At 35.2% G+C, this 25,594-nt stretch overlaps 1 protein-coding gene across 1 annotated transcript in view; it reads right to left on the bottom strand.

Annotated features, from left to right (window-relative positions):
* Window positions 1-25,594, bottom strand: part of GABRA2 (gamma-aminobutyric acid type A receptor subunit alpha2) — a 66,890-nt gene that overhangs the window by 4,127 nt on the left and 37,169 nt on the right. Inside the window, exons 4-8 of the mRNA XM_013949450.2 lie at window positions 19,337-19,557; window positions 16,873-16,955; window positions 13,702-13,845; window positions 12,688-12,840; window positions 3,910-4,112 (exon numbers count right to left, since the gene is read on the bottom strand). Of these exons, the coding sequence (XP_013804904.1) occupies window positions 3,910-4,112; window positions 12,688-12,840; window positions 13,702-13,845; window positions 16,873-16,955; window positions 19,337-19,557 (804 nt within the window). The remainder of the gene's footprint in view (window positions 1-3,909; window positions 4,113-12,687; window positions 12,841-13,701; window positions 13,846-16,872; window positions 16,956-19,336; window positions 19,558-25,594) is intronic.

Genomic DNA, 25,594 nt, shown 5'->3' with positions numbered 1-25,594 from the left:
CAAAGAATAAGCCTGATATCAGATGCACGGATGCATTTGGCAAAAATAAGAAAAAAATTATCAAATCAAATCTGGAGAGGAACATCCTGGTTAATTTGTAATTCCTTCCTTTCAGACATCTGAGTTTTAGAAAGTATCTATAATCTCATTAATGAGACCTGTATAATAAAGATGAACTAAACATAGTAAGAGAAACTATCAATATGTTAAAAGTTTAGCTTTTAGTTATTAGTCAATTTGAAGAAAACAGAGAAATAGACATTTCAATGGTATACAAATCCTAAAAAGGAAAAAATAATTTTGTTCCCAAAACAGTTTTTAAGTACTTGAATAATGTCTTATTTTAGTTAACCATGTGTATTTTATAGGCTTTCAGAGGATCTGCTAATAATTTCAACAGACATTAAGTAATCAGCATGGATGGTTCAAGAACAGTAGAGAAGTAGTAATACTAAAAGAAAAGGACAATGTGATATCTCTCCGAGGACAGAACTAGATGCCCTAACAAGATGCACTTGTTTCCAAGTGCAGATTTCCAAGGAATAAAAAGCAGACTATATCATCTACTTCATTATCAAAAAAAAAGGAATTTCAGAAGAAATACAATCCAAATCGGATATGTTGTTCATACTGGGACACTTGAATTTTGCTTGTATGGTCACTTCCCTAGGGAAAGAATACTATCTAGCTGTTAAACTGCTGCCACTTCTAAGATCATGCAACAACATAGTTACATTAATTTAAAGGAACAGCCAAAGGATGATCAGAGAGCTCATAAGGGCTTTCTACATTATTACAATGCAGTAGCAATGTGCTGGTCAGAAAAACTTCCTGACATGCTGACAATCTTGTAGTAAGTGATTCAGGATCTATTTCTAGAGTGAGTGGATGGATCTTGAAGCTGTGGATAGTTTGTGCCCTTCCGGAAGCCACAGAGAATTATAAATAATGTACTCATTTTCTCTCATTTTCCTTTACCATTATCTGAACATGTTGCCTTTTTATGTATTGTGCTTTATGCATTCAAAGTGCTGAGAAACCACTGGTTAAATAAACTTTGCTTCACATCTACCACTATCATTCAGGAAGCAGATAATATTGTATCTTATTTGGGGGGCAAACACACAAATCGGAGTTTTCTTTGTCAGCAGAATTCTTTTTCCATTAGTAGAATGAGGGAATGGGATAGGATAAAATTACATAATATAGTAAGTCAGTCAAGACAGGAAGTTAGCTTTAGCATTCATTTTGTGTTATTAAAATGATGAGTTATAAAGCTTGACACAAATCTAGGAGTATCACCAGTTCATTTTGTTCATCAAGAAAGTAAGAAATTCTGTCAGGAATTTCAAATCTTCTGGATGTCATTATTAATAGTTTCTAAATGGAGTATGTGCATTCAGTTGTTTTTTTGATCCCTGGTTATCAGAAAAATTAATATACATTCTATCTTTCTGTACTCTCTTTCCTATTTCCAAATCAAGTGGATTAAATAACAATAAAGTGGTCAACTAATATGACCTAGATTAAATTTTCTGAATAACCAGATAAACAGAAGTGAGTTACATCTGCTGAGGTCAAGAAACAAGTCAGACAGTTCCCAATACAAAAAACAAGTACTTGATAAAAAAAAGTCTGGATTACTGAGACCAAATGAGATAAGCTATCATCAGGGAAGGTATGTTTTTGCTCAAGACAGAAAATATATGGGCTAAATCTTGAAATTTTCAACAAGACAAAACTTCCTGTTGCCTTCAACAGGAGTTTTGCCCACTAACACCTAAAGATTTTTCAGGTTTAATGCTGTATAAATTCAGAGTCCAAACAAACAAAAAATGGGCATACGGATACTCCTTAAATAAAACTCACTATCCGTTACTGCAGTTATTGCTGTAGGTTCAGGATCTCGCAGGAAAGTATTTTTATAGGATGACAATTCTGAGTTTTAACTTCACGTCCTTGATGTAGCAATTAACCTCTCATTTCACTTTTCACAGATATACTTTGTTGATAATAATAATAATAATAATAATAATAATAATAAAACGTTCGGTCCATTCAGCATCTTTTTGAGGTATCACAACAAAGTTTTCTCAAAGTCAGCCCAAATCTCTCAGTTGGCCTTAAACTGTTGAAGGTTAAAGGATCAATTAAAGGTACAGTTCAGTAAGACAGAAGTATAAGGACACAAGACTACTTTTTTAATAGTGACTACACAAAGCAGGCTGCTGTAAGAGCAACAGCATAATTTATTCTTGTTTAATAGGCTACCAGTAGTGGGGTTATCCATAGTTTGATTTTGTGAATGCTCCTTCAATACCAGTTCTTGAAAGTTGTCCCGTGTTACAAAAGCAAAATTTCAGACTAATCTTCAACCAATACAAAAAGATCACACAGATCACAATTAACCTTGCAGGTGAAATGTAGTTTGAGACCCCTGTCTTGCCACATACATATCCTAGAATAACACTCTTCACTACTACGTTTTATTATTATCTCATTATCTATAAAATGAGAATACACTGGTGCTTAATAACATACTGATGCTTTATGGGAGTACACGTGAAACATGAAAAACACCTAATTGCTTAGTTTTAAAGCATCTCTAAAAGCAAGGATATTAGTCACATTTAACATGGATTATAGTAACTTCCTTGCTGTTTCTGGAAAATAAGGTTACACTCTCTTAACTCTTTTCCTGCCAAAATAGAGGATTCAGAAAATGCTGGAACACAAAACCGAGCAGAAAAGTTCATGGTATAATGCAGGCAAATTGCCTCAGGCTCAACTGCAAAAACCTTAACACAGGCTTATTGAGAAATGGTTATATCTGAGGGAAAGGTGTGTAAAGCATATCATGGTCAGAGCTTACAATAAATATATAAAATTAAATAAATAAAAGCAATGAATATAGAGCTGAGATTTTTATGATTTTATTTATTCTTGCAAGAATGCATTTATGATTTGTCCTTGAGAGAAACTCAGAGGCAGAGCAGTGACAAGGGCCAGTCACTTAAAGAAATTCATTTTATATTTGTATCTCGCACAGCTAGATGTTTAGGACCTTGCGACACAGCATGGTCACAAGCTACAATATAATAATCTTGCCACCCTGCCAGGCTTTCTTGCTAACTACTAGGAACATCTTTCACCTTTCTGAGAAACTATCAAAAAGCTATCATCACAAGACTAAGCTCCTTATTAAATGATAATGCGATGGAAAAGAATAAATTAACTACAGTTAAAAAATGAAAGAGCCTCTTTCTGAAAAATAATTTCATTCAAGAGTTTGTATGAGTTCAAAGTTTTCACAGCTTTCCGGCAGCTAGCTCATGAACCCATATGCAAGTTCCACAACATTTTGTGAAATTCCAGAAAACAGAGTTTACAAATTATTACATAGCTTGCTCTCACAGATTAGATAATATAGATTAAAAAAAAGAAAACAAACACCTGATAAGGTTGAAATCTAAATGATGCAAATATATATATATATATTTTATATATATATATATATATATATATAAATCCCACATAAAGCTTTTTTCATATAACCAATACTCCAGCTCTCACTTCAAACAAAAGGGTTAGTGAATAGTCTGACCTTAGGGTTTGGGCAGTTATCTCTGGTGGGGGACTTTTCAAAAGATATAAATGATTTATGTTTCAATGTGGTTCAAGCTTCAAGGTAATACTAACAACAATCTGATGAAGAAAGGTATTTCCTTCCAAAATTTCTAAATGGTATTCTCAGTCCTCCTCTAATCACACTTTTTCTTCCTTACCAACCAGTGTCTTTTCTTTTGATTTAATGCAACACATATTTTTCAGTAAAAGCCAACTTTATCAAAACAATCATCTCGTACAGCTGTTTTGTTATAATAAAGGGGCTATTTCCTTAGGACTTACCTTATCATTCACTACACTTTTTCCATCCCAGGCCCATCCTCGTTTTGTGAAGTAATTTACAGTTGCAAATTCAATTAATGCAGAGAATACAAATGCATAACAAACAGCAATAAACCAATCCATAGCTGTTGCATATGCTACTTTGGGGAGTGAATTTCGAGCACTGATACTCAGTGTTGTCATTGTCAACACTGTAGTTACTCCTGTAAGGGGAAGAAGAAAACAAAATATCAATAATTTTACTTGGATATTGAATGTTCTCGAAATACAAAACAAAAATTTTTCTGGTATGTTCATAAAACACAATAGAAAAGCTTATCTAGCTTGGTGGCAAACTGCTAGCACCATATTAAGGACTGCAGCTAGAGTTTCCTTTGGAATATTTTAATTCTATTTTACTGTTTAAACCTCCCTTTTTTAACCAGCTGAAGATTTTATTTACAGGAGATAGATAAATATTCTTTTTTTGGCTATCAGAACAAGGAAGGGACAAAATTATTAACAATTCCTTAACGGAATCACAATATTTTGCAGCACTACAGTAATAATGAGTAATATGCTAATATCTCTTATAATGTCTTTTTTTTGCAGTATCCTGACCACATAGGCATTTCGCTTAAGAAAACTTGGATACAATTGCCTAGCATACATCTTTTGTGGCTGGCTTCACTGCAGTGGCTACAGGTCTGGCCCCATCTTCACTGAGAGTATCACACAAGTTGTCCTCTTTTATTAGAATAATGATGGTTTTCACCAGTATCTTTTCCACTAACAACCCAGTGAAATACTTAATGATATAACCAGGTTAACTTTTCATTCAGGTAACATGGATTTTTTTCTAGAAGAGCATATTGATTTGAAATGGCCAGATTATTATGACTACATATGATGTGCCAGAAAATAAGATTTGATGATCTAGGAAGACTGTTCTTGTACTGTGGCAGGTATTTAAAACACTTTATAATACTTTTGTGCTTAATGAAGACTCAGTAGGAGGCCATATATTATTCCCCCAAAATAAAAAAAAACATACATGGGATGAAAGGAAAAGAATATTTTTCTGCATCATTTTTAGGAAGCAGAACCCCACAGCCATAAATGCAATCATCATACCTTAGGTAAATCAGTCTTTTCCACCTCAGGCTAAATCACACTTAGACAAAATAAACCATTTCCATTGTGACACTCTATTAAAAATCTCTCCAGAATGAAAAGCAATGCAAAGTGATATACTTAGCACAGATCAACAAACCCACACTCCATTATAACAGCAAAGGAGCTTTTATAGCAGAAATATTACTAACAGCACGTCCCAGCCTCAACAACTACAAATTCATAAAATTGTTTTAACAGTTCCCGAGTTCTCGAGAGAAAGCAGTCACTATCTCTGAGCCAGATCATCTACTCTTAGTAATTTGTGACCTAGCTTCTGCAGGATAGATCTAGCTCATTTTGTTTTCTTTTTTTCTTCTACAAGAGAAGCATTTTTAACCACTGTCTGAAAGGGAAGAAAAGTAGCAGTTAGGACTACTCAGTCCCCTTCTGGCTTTGCAATTTCCATCCTTTCTCAGTCCGTAAAGAATCTCCATCTCTGAGGGTGCTAGAAAGGATGACAGAGCAAAGCTAAGTAGACTCAGTCTCAGCACTACTCTTCCTTGAAATGCTTCCAAAGGCCTGTGCAGCAAGGAAAACAAGGCACAGAAACATCCTGCTGATTGCATATAGCATCCAGCCACCTAAGCAAACATAATTCACTCATTACTATTTTTTCAGCCTCCATGTATCAAAGAAGTTGCATTCAGTCTGGAATCAGCTGTGGCACAGTTATGATCTACTAGCCCATACAATGAAAAGGAAGCAGCTATCATACTATATCGTATGAAAACGCATAGACTATGTATTTTGTAAAGAACTTATTCAGTCCTGACACACAACATATAGCTTAATTATTTTCAGCATCTCCAGGAAAAAGGCACACCTATCTTACATTTAAAATTATCACACGCAAATTTTAACACAGGTCCTGAGCTGCAGATAAATCATTTTAATTATTCAAATGATCAGTAAAGTGATTGTTTCTCAAAGATAAGGTGACCTTATTCCTATGCAAATATACACAGTTGCTAAGATACTGTTCTGTTTAAGTCCTGCCTTTTAGAATAAACTAATCTTCTTGAAGCCCCAATGGCTTAGTCAGAAACCTAACTTAAGATTAACTGCTGACCTTTTCTAGTTTCTATTAAAACATCATGAATTTATATTTTATATCTTCCCATCAGTTGACACAGTCATCAATTTCTCTAAAAAGTTCAGCAAGCCACTTTGTGTCCCAAATGCTAATCAAACAGCAGATTGCCAGACAGTTGCCAATTTATTCCTTCATTCTGCATATTCAGTGATGGTCAGCAATAGCATTCACTTAACTTGAACTGAATGAAAGAAAACTGGACAGGAGACTCAGGCTATGATACTTGTCAGTTTAGGAATCTTTAGTATTTTTATACTTGCTATTCTTAAGTCAAAAGACATGTGATCTTACATTTAACAGTTTTTTAAAAAATCAATATGAGCAAATCTTCTGTGGTAAAAAGTACTGAATGGAAATTACCTGCCTCCTTATAACTGTTGAACCTGAGAAGACTGAAAAATTATTAATGTAGAGGAATAAGTTCAACTTGTAAAACAAAACCCGTTTATTTCACAAAGATTAACTTAAAACTCCACAAAACCCGTAAATTGACCAGATCAAAAATTTGTTTAGGGCCTGATTTCCAATGGCATTATATAACTCTTAACAGTAGTGAACTCAAATTTCTATAAAAAAAGGTGAGTAGATTGTTGCCCTGCAAACTGAGGTATCAAAATATTAGAAGAAAACAGTCTTCTGCCCTAAATCATATATTAATCTGAAGAGTCTAAATGATTTAACAGGCTATGTAAAGACTGCATGATGTCTCCTTATCATTTCTTTAAGAAAGGCTACAGTTTATACACAGGTGAAGAATTACTACAAGTATAGCTCAACATCGAGCAAATGTGGCATTGTACAGATGCTAGAAGAACAAATATCATCTTGTAAGAGGCTACAAGCAGTCATCAGTTTGACTTTAATTTGAACACAGTGAATCACTGCATTTGGCACAGAGGAGGAAAAAAAGGATGTTAGGGAAGAGAAATGTGACCTTGCAGCCTCTACTTGCCAGTGTATTACATACATTCCTCATGACAAGTTGCAATTCCAGCCACACCATTCCTCTCTGCTCTCCTATACTGATCAAGCTGGGCCCCTCTCTGATAAATGTCTGAACTCCCTTTTCTTTTCTGCATACAAGACGGGGATTGGATGTGTTCCAAAAATCCCTTCCAATTTAATATTACAATGCTATACCCCCCATTTTGTTTGTTTTGGATTTGACAGAGGAGTGCAACTGCTACCATAAATATTACCAATGAATAAAAAAAAGTCACTTTCTTTTGACATTTCCCTTCTGTGAAAAAAACAAACATTTTCTATTTGCTAGTAAATATGCTCCAGTATTACTACAACTGCTGTTCTCAGCAACACATGCATCTAAAAGCTAAATATCTCCTACCACTACATGTTTATCCATTTCAGGCTACAACTGGAGTTATTTGATTGCCTAGGATTTATTTTTATGGTGCTGATTTTGAAACTGCATCTGTTCACTGGAGAGAAGTTATCCCTCTCCAGGGCTGTTAATTCAACACCTTTCACTGGCATTAAACTTACAAATGTAAAAAATACAGCTCTATCATATTCTGGATTCCAGAACAGATGGATGCCATTCAAGATGTGCTTAAAAGAGACAGCCGTCTTTGGGCAAATAATGTCTGTTGCTTAACAGTATGGGGCACTCAAAAACTAAGGACTAAAAACTAAAAATATGTAATTAAATATATACAACAGAAATTGGAAGAGCTAGCACATAAGTATTAAAGTTGAAATCTGTCATGGCAGCTAGGTTTATGCCCTTGTTTGTATGCCAAAGTTAGGCTATTCCTTAATAGGGACAAGTTCTTCTGGATTCTAATTTTACTTCTTGTGTGTCAAATATTTTTTCTAATTTGAACAGATTTTGGCCAACTAAATCACATCCTAACCTTCTTGTCTTAGAATGTGGACATCTCCTTTGAAAATGACAGCAATAGGCCCAAATAACGAACTACTAAAGGTCAATTTTGTAACAAAAGATGTACTTGAGCTTTGCAAATAGTTTGTAAAAAGTCCTTAAAGTATGTTCCAATTCTTACAATGTTACTGTTTCTGTCCTGTTACTCCTCCCACAATTTTATCTTTTTACCACAACACTTTGAAAAGATACACACAATGGTTGAATAACGTATCACTAAAGAATTGATAAATGCCATTTTTTAATTAAGAAGATAGATACTTCCATTGTTCTATTATTCCAATCTTCTTTTTTTTTCTTAAAAGTAATTGCAAATTTTGGTAGGTAATTAGATCACTCAACCCAGTTCAAAAACTAGATTAATAAATGCAAATAACATAGCAGAAAGAAAAGACTGTTGTCCCTTTTACAGAAACACAGACTACTACTTAATCTTAGCATCCCAAGAGTAAATGGATGGAGGTCTAAACATAAACACAAACTCTGGGGATAGTGTAATTTTAAATATTAGGGCATAACATTTGGCTATATGTCATACTGTTTTTTTTCTATTTACCCAGTAAATATGTATTACTTCAGAATACAATAAAAAAGCAGCATATGTCGATTCTGCTTAGACACAGGCAGATAAATCTAAATGACATAGAAAGGTTTTAGAAAATAACTGAAGTTCACTGTCTTCCCTCCCGCTAATGGGATAACACAAAAGGCCAGAAGCCTTTTGAAATGGCATGGAAGGCCAGGGACCATAACACTATTTATTTCCAGAAAATTTGCACTCAGTCAGTCAGTTAAACCACATATGTGTACGTTATACGTTAGTGAAGCTGGTGCCCATGTTGTTCCACTGTATCAATACTGAGCAATGGAACAGTTCCCCAACAATCCGACCAAGCTAATCCCCAAAGCTGAATGGCAAGTGATATTTACCCTGGATCCAGTACCACACTCATGTGATTATGCTCTTTTGGAACATGAGCTAGTATCTTGGCACACCACTGAGCTGGGAAGATATATTAGTTTGTTTGCAACCAGCTCAGAGTCTCTAACCAACTGCTGTAGTCTGCCAGGTATGCGTGCCCGCAGTACACCACTAGTTAAACAGTATTATGTCAGCAGTCAACAGAAATTCCCCATTCAGAAAATATGGACTGAAAGTTGTAAATGGTGGGATGTTTCCAAGACACAGAAAAAAACCTGCAACCTGTGAAAGGAGAGGTAATAAAGATGGTTGGGATTTTTTCAACAAAACTGCAAAAAAACACTTCATATAAACAGAACTGTTCATAAGGAAGGGTCTACCTCGTTCAATTTCCCATGTAAACATAACTGTAGATGAAATTTGGGCTTGTCTTAGGATGCCATTTCTACATTTGCACAACAAAAGAAGTATATCTATTTCAGGTCTAAATGTTTTTTTGTTTCAAACTGCACATTAATTAATATAGCTTCAGAAAAGATGAAGAAAACACGAGGAAAGGAAAACAGCACAAAAGTAAAATGATCACAGACAATAGAATTCTGACAAAAGAACAAGGCAATATGAACTTAAAATTCTTTATCTTGACAATGTACTAAAAATGTAATAGGCACTATTATTTTTGTTCTTGCCTACTTCAGGGATCAAGGAATACACATCTAACTACATGCATGTTAAGATTCTCATTTCTACCCTGTGTGCATTAAAACACACAGATTACTATAGCACTGTGAATTACTAAGAAAACTAATTTCTAATTTTTGTCACCTGCTTCTAATACTGCTATTCAAATATATATGATTCCAAATGTTATGATCCGTTAAAAATAAAGTGAGAATTTAATAAGCTATACAAAATTAGTTTCGCTAATATTGTTGACATTAAATGCATAACAATAAACACATTACTAAATGAAATAGATTGTAATCTTGCACTAAACAAAGGCATTATGAACCAGGCTTACTCCCTTTCATTAAGAATGCAGTCAAATACTTTTCAAATTTATCTGTTAGGGAAAACTTATTCAAGACGTATTTAATTAACATTGGTAAAACTTTCTTCTTCCAATAATTCAAAGCAAAGTGGAAGCAATATAACATTAGACCATAATTCATTTGGGATAGCTTAGGTCAACAATATTAAATAGATGCCATAAATGAAAGGGATTAAAGAGCTCAACTATAAAAGAAGCTTCATTACACCAAGTCCTTAATGTTAACCTACAACTTGAAAGTACATTTTGTGAGGACAGAAAAGAGAAAGAAAAGTAGTTTCTCTCAAACATGAAATACTAAATGGTAAGTGGTGCTTTGAATAACTTGAAGTTATGTTTCTTTGAAAGGAATAGTACTCGAGCAGTTAGTCCTTTCCAGAACTCAGTAGCTTTCAAGAAGATACTTGAAATAAGTTTCTCACAGATTCTGAAAAACACTTCATCAAAACCATTACTTTCTAATTTTTAAAATTGCTATCTTTATTATACAATACAAACAAAACGGATATCTAGCAAGTGACTACTGGCATCCACATAAAACCCGAAAATTAAGTAGCTGTAGTATGGGCTTCCTGTGCCACTGGGCAGAGCCTACCTGAAAGCATCACCCAAAAAAATGAGACCTTGACTACATCTGCTTAGTTCTAACTGGCAAGATTAATTCAGCATGAGTTGTGAAAAATAAAAATCAATAGATGAACTTTGTTACGAAATTGTCACTAACTTCACATTTTTGTAAAACAGCCAGGAAACCAGACAGTAACAAGAACCTCAGTGACATCTCTTAATTGCCTGTCGTAAAGAGAAAATCAAGAAGATTGGCCTGGGGCTACATGATTAGAGGGGTCATTGGTGGCTTACGCTGTTGATCTTATCTAGGGTGTAGTAAATAGTTAAGAAAATATCTTCTCAGGAGACATTCGATCCTGCGCAGAAGGCTAAGCCCTGAGGTGCAATCATTGCGTGCAGGGACCACGCTGCCAGGCAGAACCCAGACATATCAATCAGCCAAAGCCACCGTCCTGTTCCCCTGGGTTCATGGTGCTGGCATAAGCTGGCCTGGAGGGGATGGGGCCTTGATTGGTGTGAGTGTGAGGGGTATGTGTGTGTGTGCGCATGTGTCCGTGTGCTACAATGGAAATATTAGAACAGAAATTTCTATCCACCTGCTATATCCATTCTGCTTAGTAAATAAACTTTCAATTATGTCACTGGACCATGTGGTTCTGTTCTTGCAGCCCCCCCAGCCAGTTCACCCAAGACATCCTGAAACAGGCAAGACGATCACATATCACAACTATTCATTATCCATATTACACTAAAGCCTGGGATGAGTAAAGCAACAGGCTGCTATGCAGACATTAATTCTTTCCCAACAACATAAATTAAATAAAAAATAAACCATGAAAAATAGGTATGCAGGAAGGGACATAACATTCCAGGAGAATGATCTGTGCCTTGCTGATGATGATACCAGAACAGAAGGTGCATTTTAGGAAGAGAAGATGAGAGACTATATTTTTGGAAAAAACAGGCATAGTGTTCTAAATGTATAGGTAGGGATATGGAAAAGGGTAAACACAGAGGTACAGAAGGATTTGACAGGGTACTTGCAAGGCTAGCAAACAGGAAGGGGCAGGAAAGACGCATAAAAAAAATATATCGTGATAAGTAGGAATGGCAAAATTCACAGAGGACTTTGAAGAAAGAAAAAAACCTATATCTGCCTGTTAACTGCCTAAGAAAACATGGTAGAATTCTGGTACCACTAAAACCACTGACCCATTCCAACTGACTTCAATAAGGCTCATATCTGAATCTGCAGTTTTCATGACACTTTGTGTGGAATTTTCTCTAACAGGAAAGACTGTGAGTGCTTTGTTGTGCATCATACTTAATAGGAATTTGAGTTTGCCTTGTTATTTGAAGAGTGCATGATGTTTACTGAGAACTAATAATATGATTTTATGTAGCGTTTTTGGTGATTGATTCCATACAGACATTATTTTCTTTTCATAGTGCTAGTCCCTCTTTCTTTAAAAGTGAACAAACTAAAAGAACTGTAAGTTACACAACAAAGACATTTGTTGCTTTGCTTTAATGAAGAAGAGAACAAGACTTTAATGTAAGGAAACCATCATTATTCTGCACTGTTGAAGCTGTTCACTGCCTTACAGTGCACTCCATTATGAATTAGTGAGAAAGACTGGCCCAGACCCTCAGAACAGGGTCTCTATTCATGAAACACAGCTTGCAAAGTTTAAAACAATTGAATAATTTAGGTCTTTAATTTGTATCTAGAAATGCACCTAACTATTAAGTACCAAAATATTTTTATCAGTCAATGCGACATTTCAGAAAAGAATCTAAATTCATTTTTTAAATAGAAACATTATCATATTCTTTCATCCTATGAAAACTTTTTTCTCTTAAGAGAATCAAGGATATATGGACAGTTCTCCTATGTGCTAATTTTCAAAAACTTTGGGATCCTTTGGAGATCTGTAAGCTGCACATGAAAACTGTCTGGACTAGAAATAGTATCACATTCTACAAACAAACAAACAAACTTCAATCAAAAAGGCCTTTGCCAAGCAGGCTTCAGAAAAGCTTCAGGTGTTGCAAACAAAGCAAATGTTACTCAGAATACTCACCAAAGACTGTCCTCGCAGGTACAGACTCTCTGTTCAGCCAAAATGATACTTGAGAGAGAATGACAGTCATGATGCAGGGAAGATAAGTCTGAATGACAAAATAACCAATTTTTCTCTTCAAGTGAAAATGAGCTGTCATTACTGTATATTCACCTAATGTGCAACAAACAAAAGACAATGAAAAAAGGTTACCATCCTAACAAATTCCATTTCTTCGGCAAAAGAAAGTTTGGTATGTTTATGTGAACAAAATGTGCTGTGGTTAAATTGCACAAAACATATTTTGTAGTAGAAAGCATCCTACAGAATACAAGCTAGCTTTTAACACTGAACACAACTACATCTTATTCCCACTGAACTCCAGGAAAGATCAATACTCAATCTGCACAGTATCTTGTAGGAATGATTTCTTATTATCAGGAAGTACTGTAAGCCATGACAAGAATTTCAGTCTTGCAGGCTTCTGCATATATCACCCCTCTATGTTCACATAAAGGCATGTTAAGGCCTTATTGTACAGTCAGAAGGCAAGCATGGGGGTCCACCACATTCCTGCACATATAGGAAGTCTTTGTCTATTAAACAGTCTATTAAACCAGGTAGAATAATCCAGTGTTTAATAGTAAAGGAAGAAGAAAGGAAAAAAATACTGAAACCAGCACACTTTACTATTAGGTAGACAAAAAGTGCTGTTTACCATGCTAAATTAAAAGAATTATCCAAGGCTTGGATTACAAAACAAAATATTTTATTTGGATTCAAGATTAGGCTCCAGACAGCATATTAAAACAGTGACTGGGGAGCAGTTCACCTCTACTGTCATTTGCTACTTATTAATTTGAAAGAATCAGTAAAGTGCCCATATGTGTTACTTGTAGGCATACATTAATAAACTATGCCTAATATCTCACATGTTGTAATAATTTCTTTCAGTAGCCTTCCAACACCAACAGAAATTCCTAGTGTTTATTATAGCCAAGTGATTGCCCTTTTCTTTAAACATTTTTTACCAACCTGTACTTGATTTAACTGTCTCTTTTCCAATTGTTTGGCCTAAAAGATCATACTGATTTAATCTTGAACCATCTGGTGCCACCTGCACTGAATCTGAAGCATTGTAAGTCCAAATGTATGTCACTTCTGAAGTTGTGTATGCATCTGTGGGAAATAAGATAAAATATTCTGTCAGCAATTTAGACTAAACAGCTTCCATTATTTGCAACATCAAAACTTATATAATTAGGAGAGCTAATTAATTATCTTCCCAGAAAACCCTAAAATGATACAGTAAAAAAATGCTTTGGCCATTTAAAATAACTTTATTGTAGGCTGAATGACTATTGCAGCATGGGAACAAGGCATTGATTTGTGATCTTATTAACCACAATTTATTGCTACTAAATTAAATGTAACAGCTCCTCTACACTGTTAAAAGAGTTATCAAAGAGTACATATTATATGTATCCTAAAACCCATATTAAGCCAGATGAAAAGGACAATGAAAAGGACAATTTGTAAGATGTAGGTCACATTAAATTTTTGGAAATTCATTCATATTTTGTTCTGACCTTCACTTGTCCCCACTCTCCCCTTTTCAGAATGTATCACAAACATTTTCTGATCAGCTGAAATTCATACCTAAAATGGGATGGCAGGTTCTGTGACAATGCTCCTAAAAAACTGTAGGAGCTCTGTGCCTTGGCATGTATTCCCTCTTAAGTTTCACTCCTTATCATGGCATCTCTTTGTGGGACACACTGAGATTAAGCAGGCTGTTCTCACAGTTTACTCATGAGAATAAAAGATCAAGTATACATTTAGCCTATGGCCTGTCAAATAAGTTAGAATGGAAGCAAATCAATACTGTATTTTAGATAGCATTAATGCCTCTCCAATAACTTAGAAACAAAAAAAATGAGTATGTTCTGCAAGTTTTTCCAGTCTAACACCCTACTGGCAAAATGGAGTATGAAAAGTATGGAAAGAAAAGGTTAAACCACTGATGGAAGAAATCGTGTATTCATTTTCGCTGATTAAAACAGGTAGGTTTTAAGTCTTATCCCATGACTGTAGTGAAGTAAAAAAAGAAATGCAACATTTCTGCTGGGCTGCAGACATATTCACTGGAGAAATCTCTAGAGGCCCTGAAAGAAGCTTCTTCATGCAACTGGCCATAAATTGCATGACTGACGAAATCTAAAAGGGGGATAGTTAACACTATCACACTCTAGCAGAGATTGTTAATACTTCCCTTCTAGATCTCCAGGGTCCAATAAGAAGTCTTTGCTCTGATGCAAACAAGCAGTCTTGCCAGTTGCTGATTTGACCCCAAACTCCCCATTTTTGGTTAGATTTTTTCAATGGGCATGAAGAAAGGTAATCTATTAAGCTACAACTTCTCCAATACATTCAATTTGGCTCTTTCCTTGTCTGTAATGCGAAACATTCTTGAAGGCTGATGGTCTTCCTAGCAATGTAAGATTAGCAGCACGTGAAGAGTTGTGACAAATGTATACTACTTGTGGACTTGCCTCAGCTAAACTAAAATCTTTCAGGATTCTAGCTTATTTTTAACACTATTCATCATTCAAGTTCTATCCCAGAATAAAAGCATAGTAATCTAGAAATGAGTTCTAGGTAAGGAAATAAGAGACAGCTGTTCAAAGTGACCAAGAATAAGAGCCCTGTGGGTAGGCTCATAGGGTGCAGCACAGGTGACTACAGGAGGAAAAGAAAGACAGCTTTCCTATAATCACATTGCTCACAGTTTGAACTGTTTCCTAGAAAAACAGAAACCTTGGAAGGATGTTATATAAACAGACCAAACACAGTCAGACATAGAACAAATTAGTAAACAAAAAAGAAAAAAATCACATAAAGTCCAATATACCTAGTAAGAAGGGTTTCAAACTTACGAATGCAAATGAAGGCTTAATATAAAGGAGCCTCTTCGCTTGAGTACTGGTTTCATTATTATGGCGTTTTTTCCAGTTATTTTGAGGCTAAATTTGGTTTTGTAAGTTTTCTGTTTTGAATTCAGAGTACTAGTTCCCCCCCTTATAAATCAAACATACTTTACACTGTGTGCATGCATAAAAATATTAATAGTTAGTAGCTGATTTCAACTAACTTCTCTGGTGTTATTTAGTTAAGCATGTAATATAATATTTAGGGCAAAAGAAGGCTTCATGACAAAAATTTTATTAATTCTAATGACCTTTTATCTCTATAGCTAAGATTTCCCGGTAGTAGAAACATCGTCAGAAGCATAGACTTGGTTTAAGGTCCTTCTTCCCTGAACCACTCCCCCCCACCACCCTTACCCCCAACGCCAGGGAAAGGGACATATCAGAGTTATGGACAGAGTGTGCACAATGCTCTGATAAATGATAAGCTCTGGTGAATGATGCCTTTAGTGACAGCATAGCATCTGTTTTGCAACCTGCGGCAGCTGCAATTAATATAGAATCAGCCAGAACTCAAAGGTATTAACCACCTTCCTCAAAAACCCATGTCCTTTTCTGGGGCTGGCAGAGAATCTAGGCTGCAGCCAAAGAAAAAAGAAAAGAAGAAAAGCTTTCAATGTACAAAATCCAGGTGATATACACAATGCGGACCTAATTCACCAAGAAGAAGCAAAAAGAATGCAATGTAGGTAAATGAAGCTGTATCGATATAAAAATAATACTAGTGAGATCAAAGTCCACTTGTTTAACATGAAGATGTGCTAATTAGTGAAAATCTTTATCACAAGAAGCTATCTGTTGTTGCCTTCATTGTTTAAGAATATAAAAAACAAACATCATTAATAATAAAGAGGAAAATAAATATTTCAATAAATGAAAACAAATGTTAAGGCATTCTTCAAAGTCTTTAATCTGGTGTTCATTAATACAATATGTACATTTTACACACAGGTCTGCATTCATCAGTATGGTTAGGCATACTGGAATGAAAATAGATCAGTGCAGTGCTGAATTAGGTCCATAGTATTTGTTGTTAAATGGAATCAAGAAAGCTCTCAAATACATTAAAAGACACAACAATGAACAGAGAAAACATTTCAGTATGTTTGGTAACAACTTAAAAAAAGGACTCTCTTGTATCAACTTTGTGAAACAAAGTGATGCTGAGCAATGTTAGATATTCACTAACCAAAGTCTATACTTCTGGTTTGGTACTTACAGCTGCCAAATTTCAGTGGGCACGAATGAGCATCCATAGGAAAGTCCTCCAAGTGCATTGGACATTCAGCTTGGACTGTAAGTCTTAAAGTCAAAAGCCCGTTATGCATTTAAGTCAGTTAGCAGGACAAGAAAATCAATTCCACAAAAATGAACAGAGTTCATGCTGATTTAGGAGATGAAACTGAAATGTTATAATAAACTAACTAGAATTTAAATCAGCTTTTGCTTCATCCCTTTTATGTGTTTCTTTAGAAGACATTGACTTATCACATGAAAAACTTAAAACATCTGACCCCAAAACTGAGAAAAGGCCATTTAAATGAAAATATCAATTATGCAACTGCAGGTTGTTAAGAACAGTCATTTTCTCCTCATAATATTCTGAGGTACATGTATGATTATATGGCTCTCAAAAGTTCATTACAAAAGCAGATAAAATACAGCTGCTTTACCAAAGGACTGTGCTCCACAGTTTTCCGAGCATTTTTTTTTACAGTTTGAATGGAAGGTGTATAAAAAAGCAATTTGTGGTTTTTTTTCAAAAGATATATTCTTACTCATTCTCCATGATACTACTGATTAGTGTTTTTATTTATATATAAGCATGACAATATGTTAAGAATGCATTAATTTTTGCTCATTTTGTGAAATATTACCAGAAATATCTTAATATTAAATACGGGGATAAATATAAAAGAACAATTTAAAACAGTCAGAACAAAACTTTTGTCAGACTTTTCTTTCTCATTATTTTTAATTCAAGAAAAAAGAAAAAGAACTACTCTGTTCCTGTTTCTTATCCCATAAGTCACCTCTGGGTGGAGATTTTTTTCAGCATTTTTCCATCTCTCTTCATCCGTCCTCAAACATCAGCTACATCTTTCTGTACTCCCAGTGGCCCCTAGTCACTGTATTCCCCACTATGTTCTGCCATCCTACCTTCCCTTCACTGAAAAATATTCCATATTTCTATTCCCCCACTCCCCAGGAAACTGGTTCTGAAATTGGGGGAGGTAAAGAGGAGAGAGAAGTGTTAGAAAACAGCTGGAGGCACAGGATAGAACTTCATGAACCTCTGTTATAAAACACACTATCATTTCAAATAGGCACAGATAAAAATGGCTGTTTAAAATCTGTAACATGAAAGCAGTTTAGACATGAATCTCATATCCTCAGAAGCAACATACTTACAAGTCATGAACTTAAAAGTAATAGAAAACGGTCTGTTAATTCTAGCTGACATGACTGATCTTATTTAAAAAATAAATCTTCAAAATTATTTCAAACTGTATTTCTTATTATTTATAGCATATGACTGGAATACTTCTTGGAAGGTAAAAATTTCAGTTTATACAAAGACAAGTTCAAATATTGATTCAAGCCCAAGCAAAAATACTATAAATGGGGTCTCAATTTATTTCCAGCAAACTGTTCTGAGCCTCTCCAACCACCACATCATTCAATATGATTAGTAGCCTATGCATCAACACTCAGTACTGTGATGGCTTGAGTGTGGTACAGTAAATCAGGCTTAAGGTATGCTGGCATGGCTGAACGAAGAAGATTGCATAGTACACGTTTGCTTTATGGATCAAACTTTGTATCTTACTTAAGCTGGGGATTTTAAGTCTGCTTTCACAACCAATTCAGTTTATTAAATACACTCAAAGAAAAACAAAGAAAACTAAGTTAGTTTCTGAAAATTTGAATAAAATAGTTTCAAAGGTACAAATAACATTATTGCAAAAAGAGTAAATAAAGAAGAAATTAGTTTTATAAAAACATTGCTTATGCCTATGCATACATGATGTTTGCAGTTTTTTATAAATTATTTTCCAACCAAATTAACAATTTAATATATTTTACTAGCTAAATATTTATCTTAGCTGCTAATCATGCACAGCATGCAAAAATTAAAAATTAAAACTCTAAGTAAAATATTATAATTAGATACACAGAAACTGTTATTAGAGAGAAAGATCTGTTTTCCCTGCAGTCCTTGCTGGGAAGAATTTGAGTCCCTATTAACCTTTTCTTCTTCCTCTTTTTGTTCCCATTGATCTCAATAATAAATTTGCTCAATGGCTCACATGGTTAGTACAATGCGTACATTAACAGGCCTTCAGCAGAAGTCATATGCTAGTTTAAACATTATAACGTGGAGTTGGTAAACTCTGAGTGTTTTAACAATTCTTGTACAATCCCTCCTATCTAAAGATCTCAAAGCAGGTGGTCAGCATCTTTGAATGCGTTTACAGGCATGAAAACTGAGGAACACGCAGGAACACTAATCTGTTCAAAATCACCCAACAGACCTGTAGGAGAAATGGAAACAAAACATACATTTTCCTCGTATTGTTTCTGCTGGGCCACAAATAAGGAAAGTCTTCCAGGAACCTTATTTAATTTTTATTTGAAAAAATCATATCAAAAAATAAATGAGAACAGATGAAAAGGCATACCTCATGGTGTACAAGAGAGTCCCATCATCTTGGATTCGCAGAAGCTTGTTTGGCATTGTCATGTTATGAGCCACCGACTTCTTCCCATTGTGAAAAAATGTATCTGGGGTCCAGATTTTGCTGGCCATTAAGTTGTTCAATCGAAGAATGTTCATTGGGCCCTTAAATTTTAATCTCTCATCCTTCCATCTCTGACGGAAGAAAACATCTATTGTGTATTCCTACAATGGAATAAAGATATTCTTTTTGACACAATGAAACATTAATCTCCTTTCTGAATATGAGAAAAGAAAAGCACTGGTTGCAAGAATCTTTTGGTAAAACTGTATGATAGGGAGAAAAACCATCACATGAAATTGTACAATACTGAGAGGAACTCAAGATATTAAGGGTATGACATTCGTCTTCATGATTGCTAAACACTGTTTGCATTTTGAACCCTTCCAATATTTAGATTTCTGTAGCTGGTACCTATACTATCTGTGGGAAAGATAATTTCAGTAAATACAGATATTTTACCTTAAGAAGTATGAAAAAAGACACAAAAGGATATTAAACGGTCCCTGCAGTAGATGCATCTGTAGGAGAGTAATCCGGCATTTCAAGAGCACAGAGAATGGCTGAATTTCAAACGAAGGAAACAAGACTATCCAAAAAGGGTACAATATATCCAGGAAAATTGATATAAGAGAGAGTTTTTTCCAAAGGGAAAATAAACCAGTAGAAAGGCCCTTCTATAGTTATGGATTTTATTAGCCTAAGCATATAGACAAGGAAAAGTGGATTCTAGCTCTCCCTTGAGAGCTGATGAAAAAAAGGTGACACATTACCTGCTGAAATCCATGTATATGTAAGGACTGATAAACAGGATTTTACTTTGATTCCTAGTATTATGAAGGAAGCGTAGTCTGAAGAACAGGTTGCAAGAAAAAAGCAATTATTGACCTATACTAGATGCCTCTGTCACTCTGGCTAGATATTCCATCTGCTACATTTTGTTGCTATTTTAAATAAAAAAGAAGAAGATACTGATTAAACACTGACAATATAAGGTCATCAACTAACTTCAAACTGTATGTGTAAATTGATTGAGTAGTTTGTAACTGTGAGCACTGCTTGTAAACTGTAATTCCAAGAACATGAAAATTTTGTAGGAAACTATATTGTGTAGTGGCAAATGTTACCTTAGTGCAATTTCAGTCTTGCTGGACAGATGCAAAATGGACCCATACTTTCAAATTATTAGTATGTTACAATAGTCTGTACCATTGCAATTACTTTGCAAATGCAACAGTTTAAGCAAATTGTTTTATAAGTACGTTATCCTTTAATGGAGCAGTCCTGATAAAATCCAAACAATATAAGGAAGAGAGCTAAAAGTGGTTTCAGAGAACTTATTGCATCCCATCACTTTTTACTGGCTCCCTTGTGCACTGGTTAACAAGGCATCGGTTTGCCTCAGTCAATCATATGGTTATACAAAACTGTTGACTGAGTAGGCAATGAGAAGCAACAGACAGCCTTTCCCAGCTCCTCTTCCTCTGTGAGCCCAGGAGCTGGCAGGATCTTTTCCAGATCAGGGCCAGAGGCTAAGAGAAGCAGTTGAAAGAGGAAAGAGCATTCTGTTAGCTGAAAGAACATGGCAAGGGGAGGAGAGAAAGCAGTTTTAATCAGGAATTTTTAATTTCATTTGCACATTATACCTGATCTTTTTCTGTGTCTCATCACTGCCAGAGCCATTCCCTCATGACAAGTAATCTGCCCATTTTTCTATGATAGACCACGTTGAAGTGTCCTGTTTTATTTGCCGATTTATATGTTGTTTTATTTGCTAAGTATCTTATGACTTAAAAACCTATTTAGAAATTGCAAGTTACTTAACAGTCCCATTAGGCACCAAGGAAAATTAGAAATCACACAAAATCAAGGACGATCAAGGGCAGCAGCAACTGTGCTTGAAGGCACAGCGGAATATATGAGATGTGACTAGAAATACCAGGTAATTCAAAGAAAACAATTGCCCTAAAAGCTTCTTTATGGTTTCTGTCTGAGAGGTTTTGTCCTGTTTCAAATAGGTAAGCTGTACTGAATATTCAATAAAAGAAATCATTGCCATGTATCAGAAGATTGATGGTTGGGGTATAAAAAAGTGGGAAGAAGAGCCTGAGGGAATAAGACTTCAAGGGCCTTCAAAAGAGCCTGTGGGAGTAGAACTTTGAAATCCCACTGAAATTCAACAGAAGAGTGTGATAATTCCTGCAAGCTCCTTTGACAAATATCCCCACACACACAGACAGATGAAATATATATCTTAAGTTTTTTCAATGTGTCCATCAATAAAGAATTTCAAAGGTCCTACTTCTTCAGTCTTCCATCATCTATAGAGAAAATTACAGGAGATATAAAAGAGAAAAAAAAAACAGACAAGAAATGCCACTAAATCAAAACAGCAACATTTCAAAAAACCATCTGATGCATGGCAACTGCCTAAGGAGAGGAATAAGCAGAGGAGAATCAGAGCTGCAGCCTTGAAAGACCCCACTGATAAGCCTCTGACTGATCCACAGGTAATTCTAATTTCTCCACTGGCAAATTTCCATCCAATCCACACTGGAAATCTTTGTTTTACAGAACATCCCATTTAGAAGATGGAAAAAGGGAATAAATCAAGCTTTAGTGAGAATGATCGTGACCATCTTCTCCTTCCACTCACCATAATAGTAATAAAACCTCACGTAGTTCTTATATAACTTTTCTTTCTATAAATCTCAATGCATTTTGCAAAAGACTAATTGGGATCTCAGTTTTATATGAAGGGAAACCAAGGCACTGGGATGAAATTAACTTGTGTGATTAGCAGCAGCAAAATGCAACCCAGACCTCTTATATCCTGGTGCTATATTCACTGATTCAAGTTCCCTCATGAACCAAATCCATTCTACTTATGATCATGAATATCCCTACAACAATTACTATACAGAACAAAAATGAAAAAAAGGAAACTATTCAAGTATTTTAAACATAAAAAAGTGTTAAAAAGTCAGCACTTACCAAAAGATTACATAAAGATTTTGTACTTATTTCCTATTTAAAACAGTAATCACTTTGTCATAAATGTTGGTAATGCTTACTTTTCAAGCAAGGCTAACATTCTGTTAGAAATGCAAATCTGGATTCTAGAGACAAAGACCCAAATTAATACCTGACATCTGTTTTATACAATCTACAGATACTCTCCTACATGAAAAAGAAATGTGTTAGCATTGGAAAGTACCAAACTATTTCCAGCACAATATCTCCATAAAGCCACAAGATCTTACTTCCAAAACTATAAAGGACTTCTGTGATGATTTCTGGACAAATGCTCCTTGCTGATTTGTGTCTGAAATGGTGCTTTCACAGCTGGAGTCTAACACAGTACAATTAAACATAAGCTGTCAAGTATGTATTACACCAGTCTCCATGAAATTTTAGGGACAGAGAATGAGATTCTTATTACAATGCTAAAAGCACTGAGCCTCTGCCAGTTCACTGGTCAGAAGAATAAAATGGTGAAATAATTGCATTCCTCTTTTAATATGTAGTACTTGGGGCTGACTTTCATAACATAACTAAAGATATTAGTATCTCTGGGAGAAGCTTTAACTGACTTGGATATAAGCAATCCTTTTCCCTTACAGGACAGTAATCTTTATTGTTAAGGCTAGATTTGTACAGGAGAAGTTCAGAGCAAAAAAAAAAAAAAAATTACTCTCATCCTCTCAGCTCATGGTTGGCAGATTTTGGCAGTCTTTGCATCTGGAGTGGAGATGGAAGTGTTCCAAACACTTCAAAAACAGTGCATGTCAAGTAGCAAGCAGTATTGTCGTGGAGCAGACTGAACATTTTATTAATCACCTCCTGGAACACAGCTTTTTATTTAGTGAACAGTTCAGGCCAGAGTTCCTCTTGTGCACATTTTTCTGAATCAATTCTCTATAGGAAATTTGGCCATTTCTTGTCTACTTAAAGCCCTTAACTAGCACACATACATAATCATGAACACAAACTTTAAGCATTATAAAATATAAAACTTTAAAAGGCAAATGTAAAATTTCAAAAATAAGGAAAGTGGAAACAGCCCACATATCTTTTTTACTGATTTCTTCATGACAGTCAAAAATATTGTTGTTGAAACATTGCTGAGATAAACACAAGAGATTCACGTACCTAATTCTTGCCTGGCTAATATAGGGGCTACATTTTTTTTTTTCACACTAGCATAATTTCTTAATTTTATTTCTTAAAAAGCATTGTTCTTGGTATCATATCTGCCTCTTATTTTCCTTAAGGCAATGTCATTTTTCCTTCAGTTCAGTTTAAAAACAATTAACAATATTAATATGCAACCAATATTGTTGCATACTGATATGGTTAGTGTGGAACCAAGGATCAAAACCATTTCCATGAAACCAAAGAAGCTGTTATAAGCAAGAGCCTCAAAAAATGCAATTATTCAAAGTAAACTCATCTGTCTGACAGCTAAGCATTTTGGACATATCTGAATTTCTGCTATGATCTGACATTTGCATGTGTGATGAGCTCTGCAAGTGTGTAATGCCATTCCTTCAAGTTAATTTACCAAACTTCCTCACTAAGTGTTTGGATCTAGTTTCTGAGTAAATGCTGAAATGAGTTTTACATTAGGAGGAACAACTCATTTTTGTTTGTTGTGGTACACACGGTGTACACGAGGGCTTAATGCACTATAGTGTTCTGCAAAACCCCACAGTGCTTGAGGAACACAGACAGATGGTCCCTGTTCTGGCTTCACCTAGGCCTACCTACTAGATTGGAAAAATGATGTTTCTGCCACCTCTGTCCCACTTTATGTTTCTCTTTTCTCTAAAACACTTTTGTCTAAGTATCAGAACTGAAGCTGATGATGGAGCCACAGCATACAAAAGATTTTGGGATGCAATATTCCTTTCCTCCAAACATCCCTCCACACTCCAATCACAAACACTGACTACTCAGGCTCTGTACAGATGGCGTATTTTATTAGCTGGGTATCTAACAGCAAATCCCACTGTATGGATGTACAAATTGAGTCCATTTCTCCTTTTCCAAAACTTACCTTCTGATGTGTGTACAGAACACAGAGGGAGACAATAGCCAGATATTTCTTTGGGGTCTTTGGCAGGCTTGAATAGAATTCTTATAAATATTGAAGTACGCGTTTTGTCATAACAGCAGCTGCCCCTGGAAATATTCTGGAGAAACTCCCTTATGGAAAAGGGCTGTGGTTTGAAACTGCATTGTATTTTTTTTTTAATCAAAACCCATAAAGACCCTGTTAAAAACTTACACGTTGTCCTAGCTATCACTGCATTTCAAAGGAATTTGTATTTTTAATTGTATTTATTTTTAAATATATAAATAATATCTGCCAGGTATATGACCTTTAATACTATAAAGATAAGGCAGTATATTTCTAGGGAATTGTAGTATGATTTTTCTCTATTTGAAGAATTCATTCCAAGCCTTTTATTTCTGCTTCTTCTGCCAACTTCAGTCATTTTTGTTCAAGCATTTTATTTAAACTTGTAATATTTGAAAAAATCTGAAAAAATGTATTTAACTAGTCTGAATGATAGTGTCGGGGGGAAGAGAATGTCTTCCTATTCATATCCATTTGTGAAAAAGACCTTCTCTGAATGATTTTCCTTCTCTTCCTTTCTGTAGATTTGATGGAGAATGAACTCAGGGTCTAACATAAGCACTAAGGAGGGATAACAGGAATGGGAAAGACACAAATAGGGATTACTTAGAAAAGAGACTACAGCATATTATCCATAACACTATCACTGAAAATACAAACATATCTCATTATCCTTTTCTGTTCAGGAATGGAGAAAAAGCGACCCTGGAAACACAATGGATGCCTGGTGCTAGGGACAGGAATGCAAATGGGAGGTACCACTGGGAGCTAATGTCAGTGAAGGGCTTGGACACAGTCTCTGACAAATGAATCTCCCATATTGATCCAGCTGACAGGCTGCTGCACAGGGGAACAACTTCCCAACAGAACGAAAGGAGAGAAGTTCTGCAAGAGTTCATGTGAGATATCCTCCTTAAAATTTCAGCCTATAGATTTAACTTGCAAAGGCAATGATCTGGGCCTATGATATAAGGGAAGACAGTGACTAATTTACTGATTTTTCAGAAACATTCCAATAATAAAAGGACAAACCGAATGCTCCCAAACACTTAAGACAA

The sequence above is a fragment of the Apteryx mantelli genome, chromosome 5, assembly GCF_036417845.1.
Source record: "Apteryx mantelli isolate bAptMan1 chromosome 5, bAptMan1.hap1, whole genome shotgun sequence".
Lineage (NCBI taxonomy): Eukaryota > Metazoa > Chordata > Aves > Apterygiformes > Apterygidae > Apteryx > Apteryx mantelli.
The sequence above is the reverse complement of the archived record's forward strand: the minus strand, read 5'-3'. Positions and strand labels throughout refer to the sequence as shown.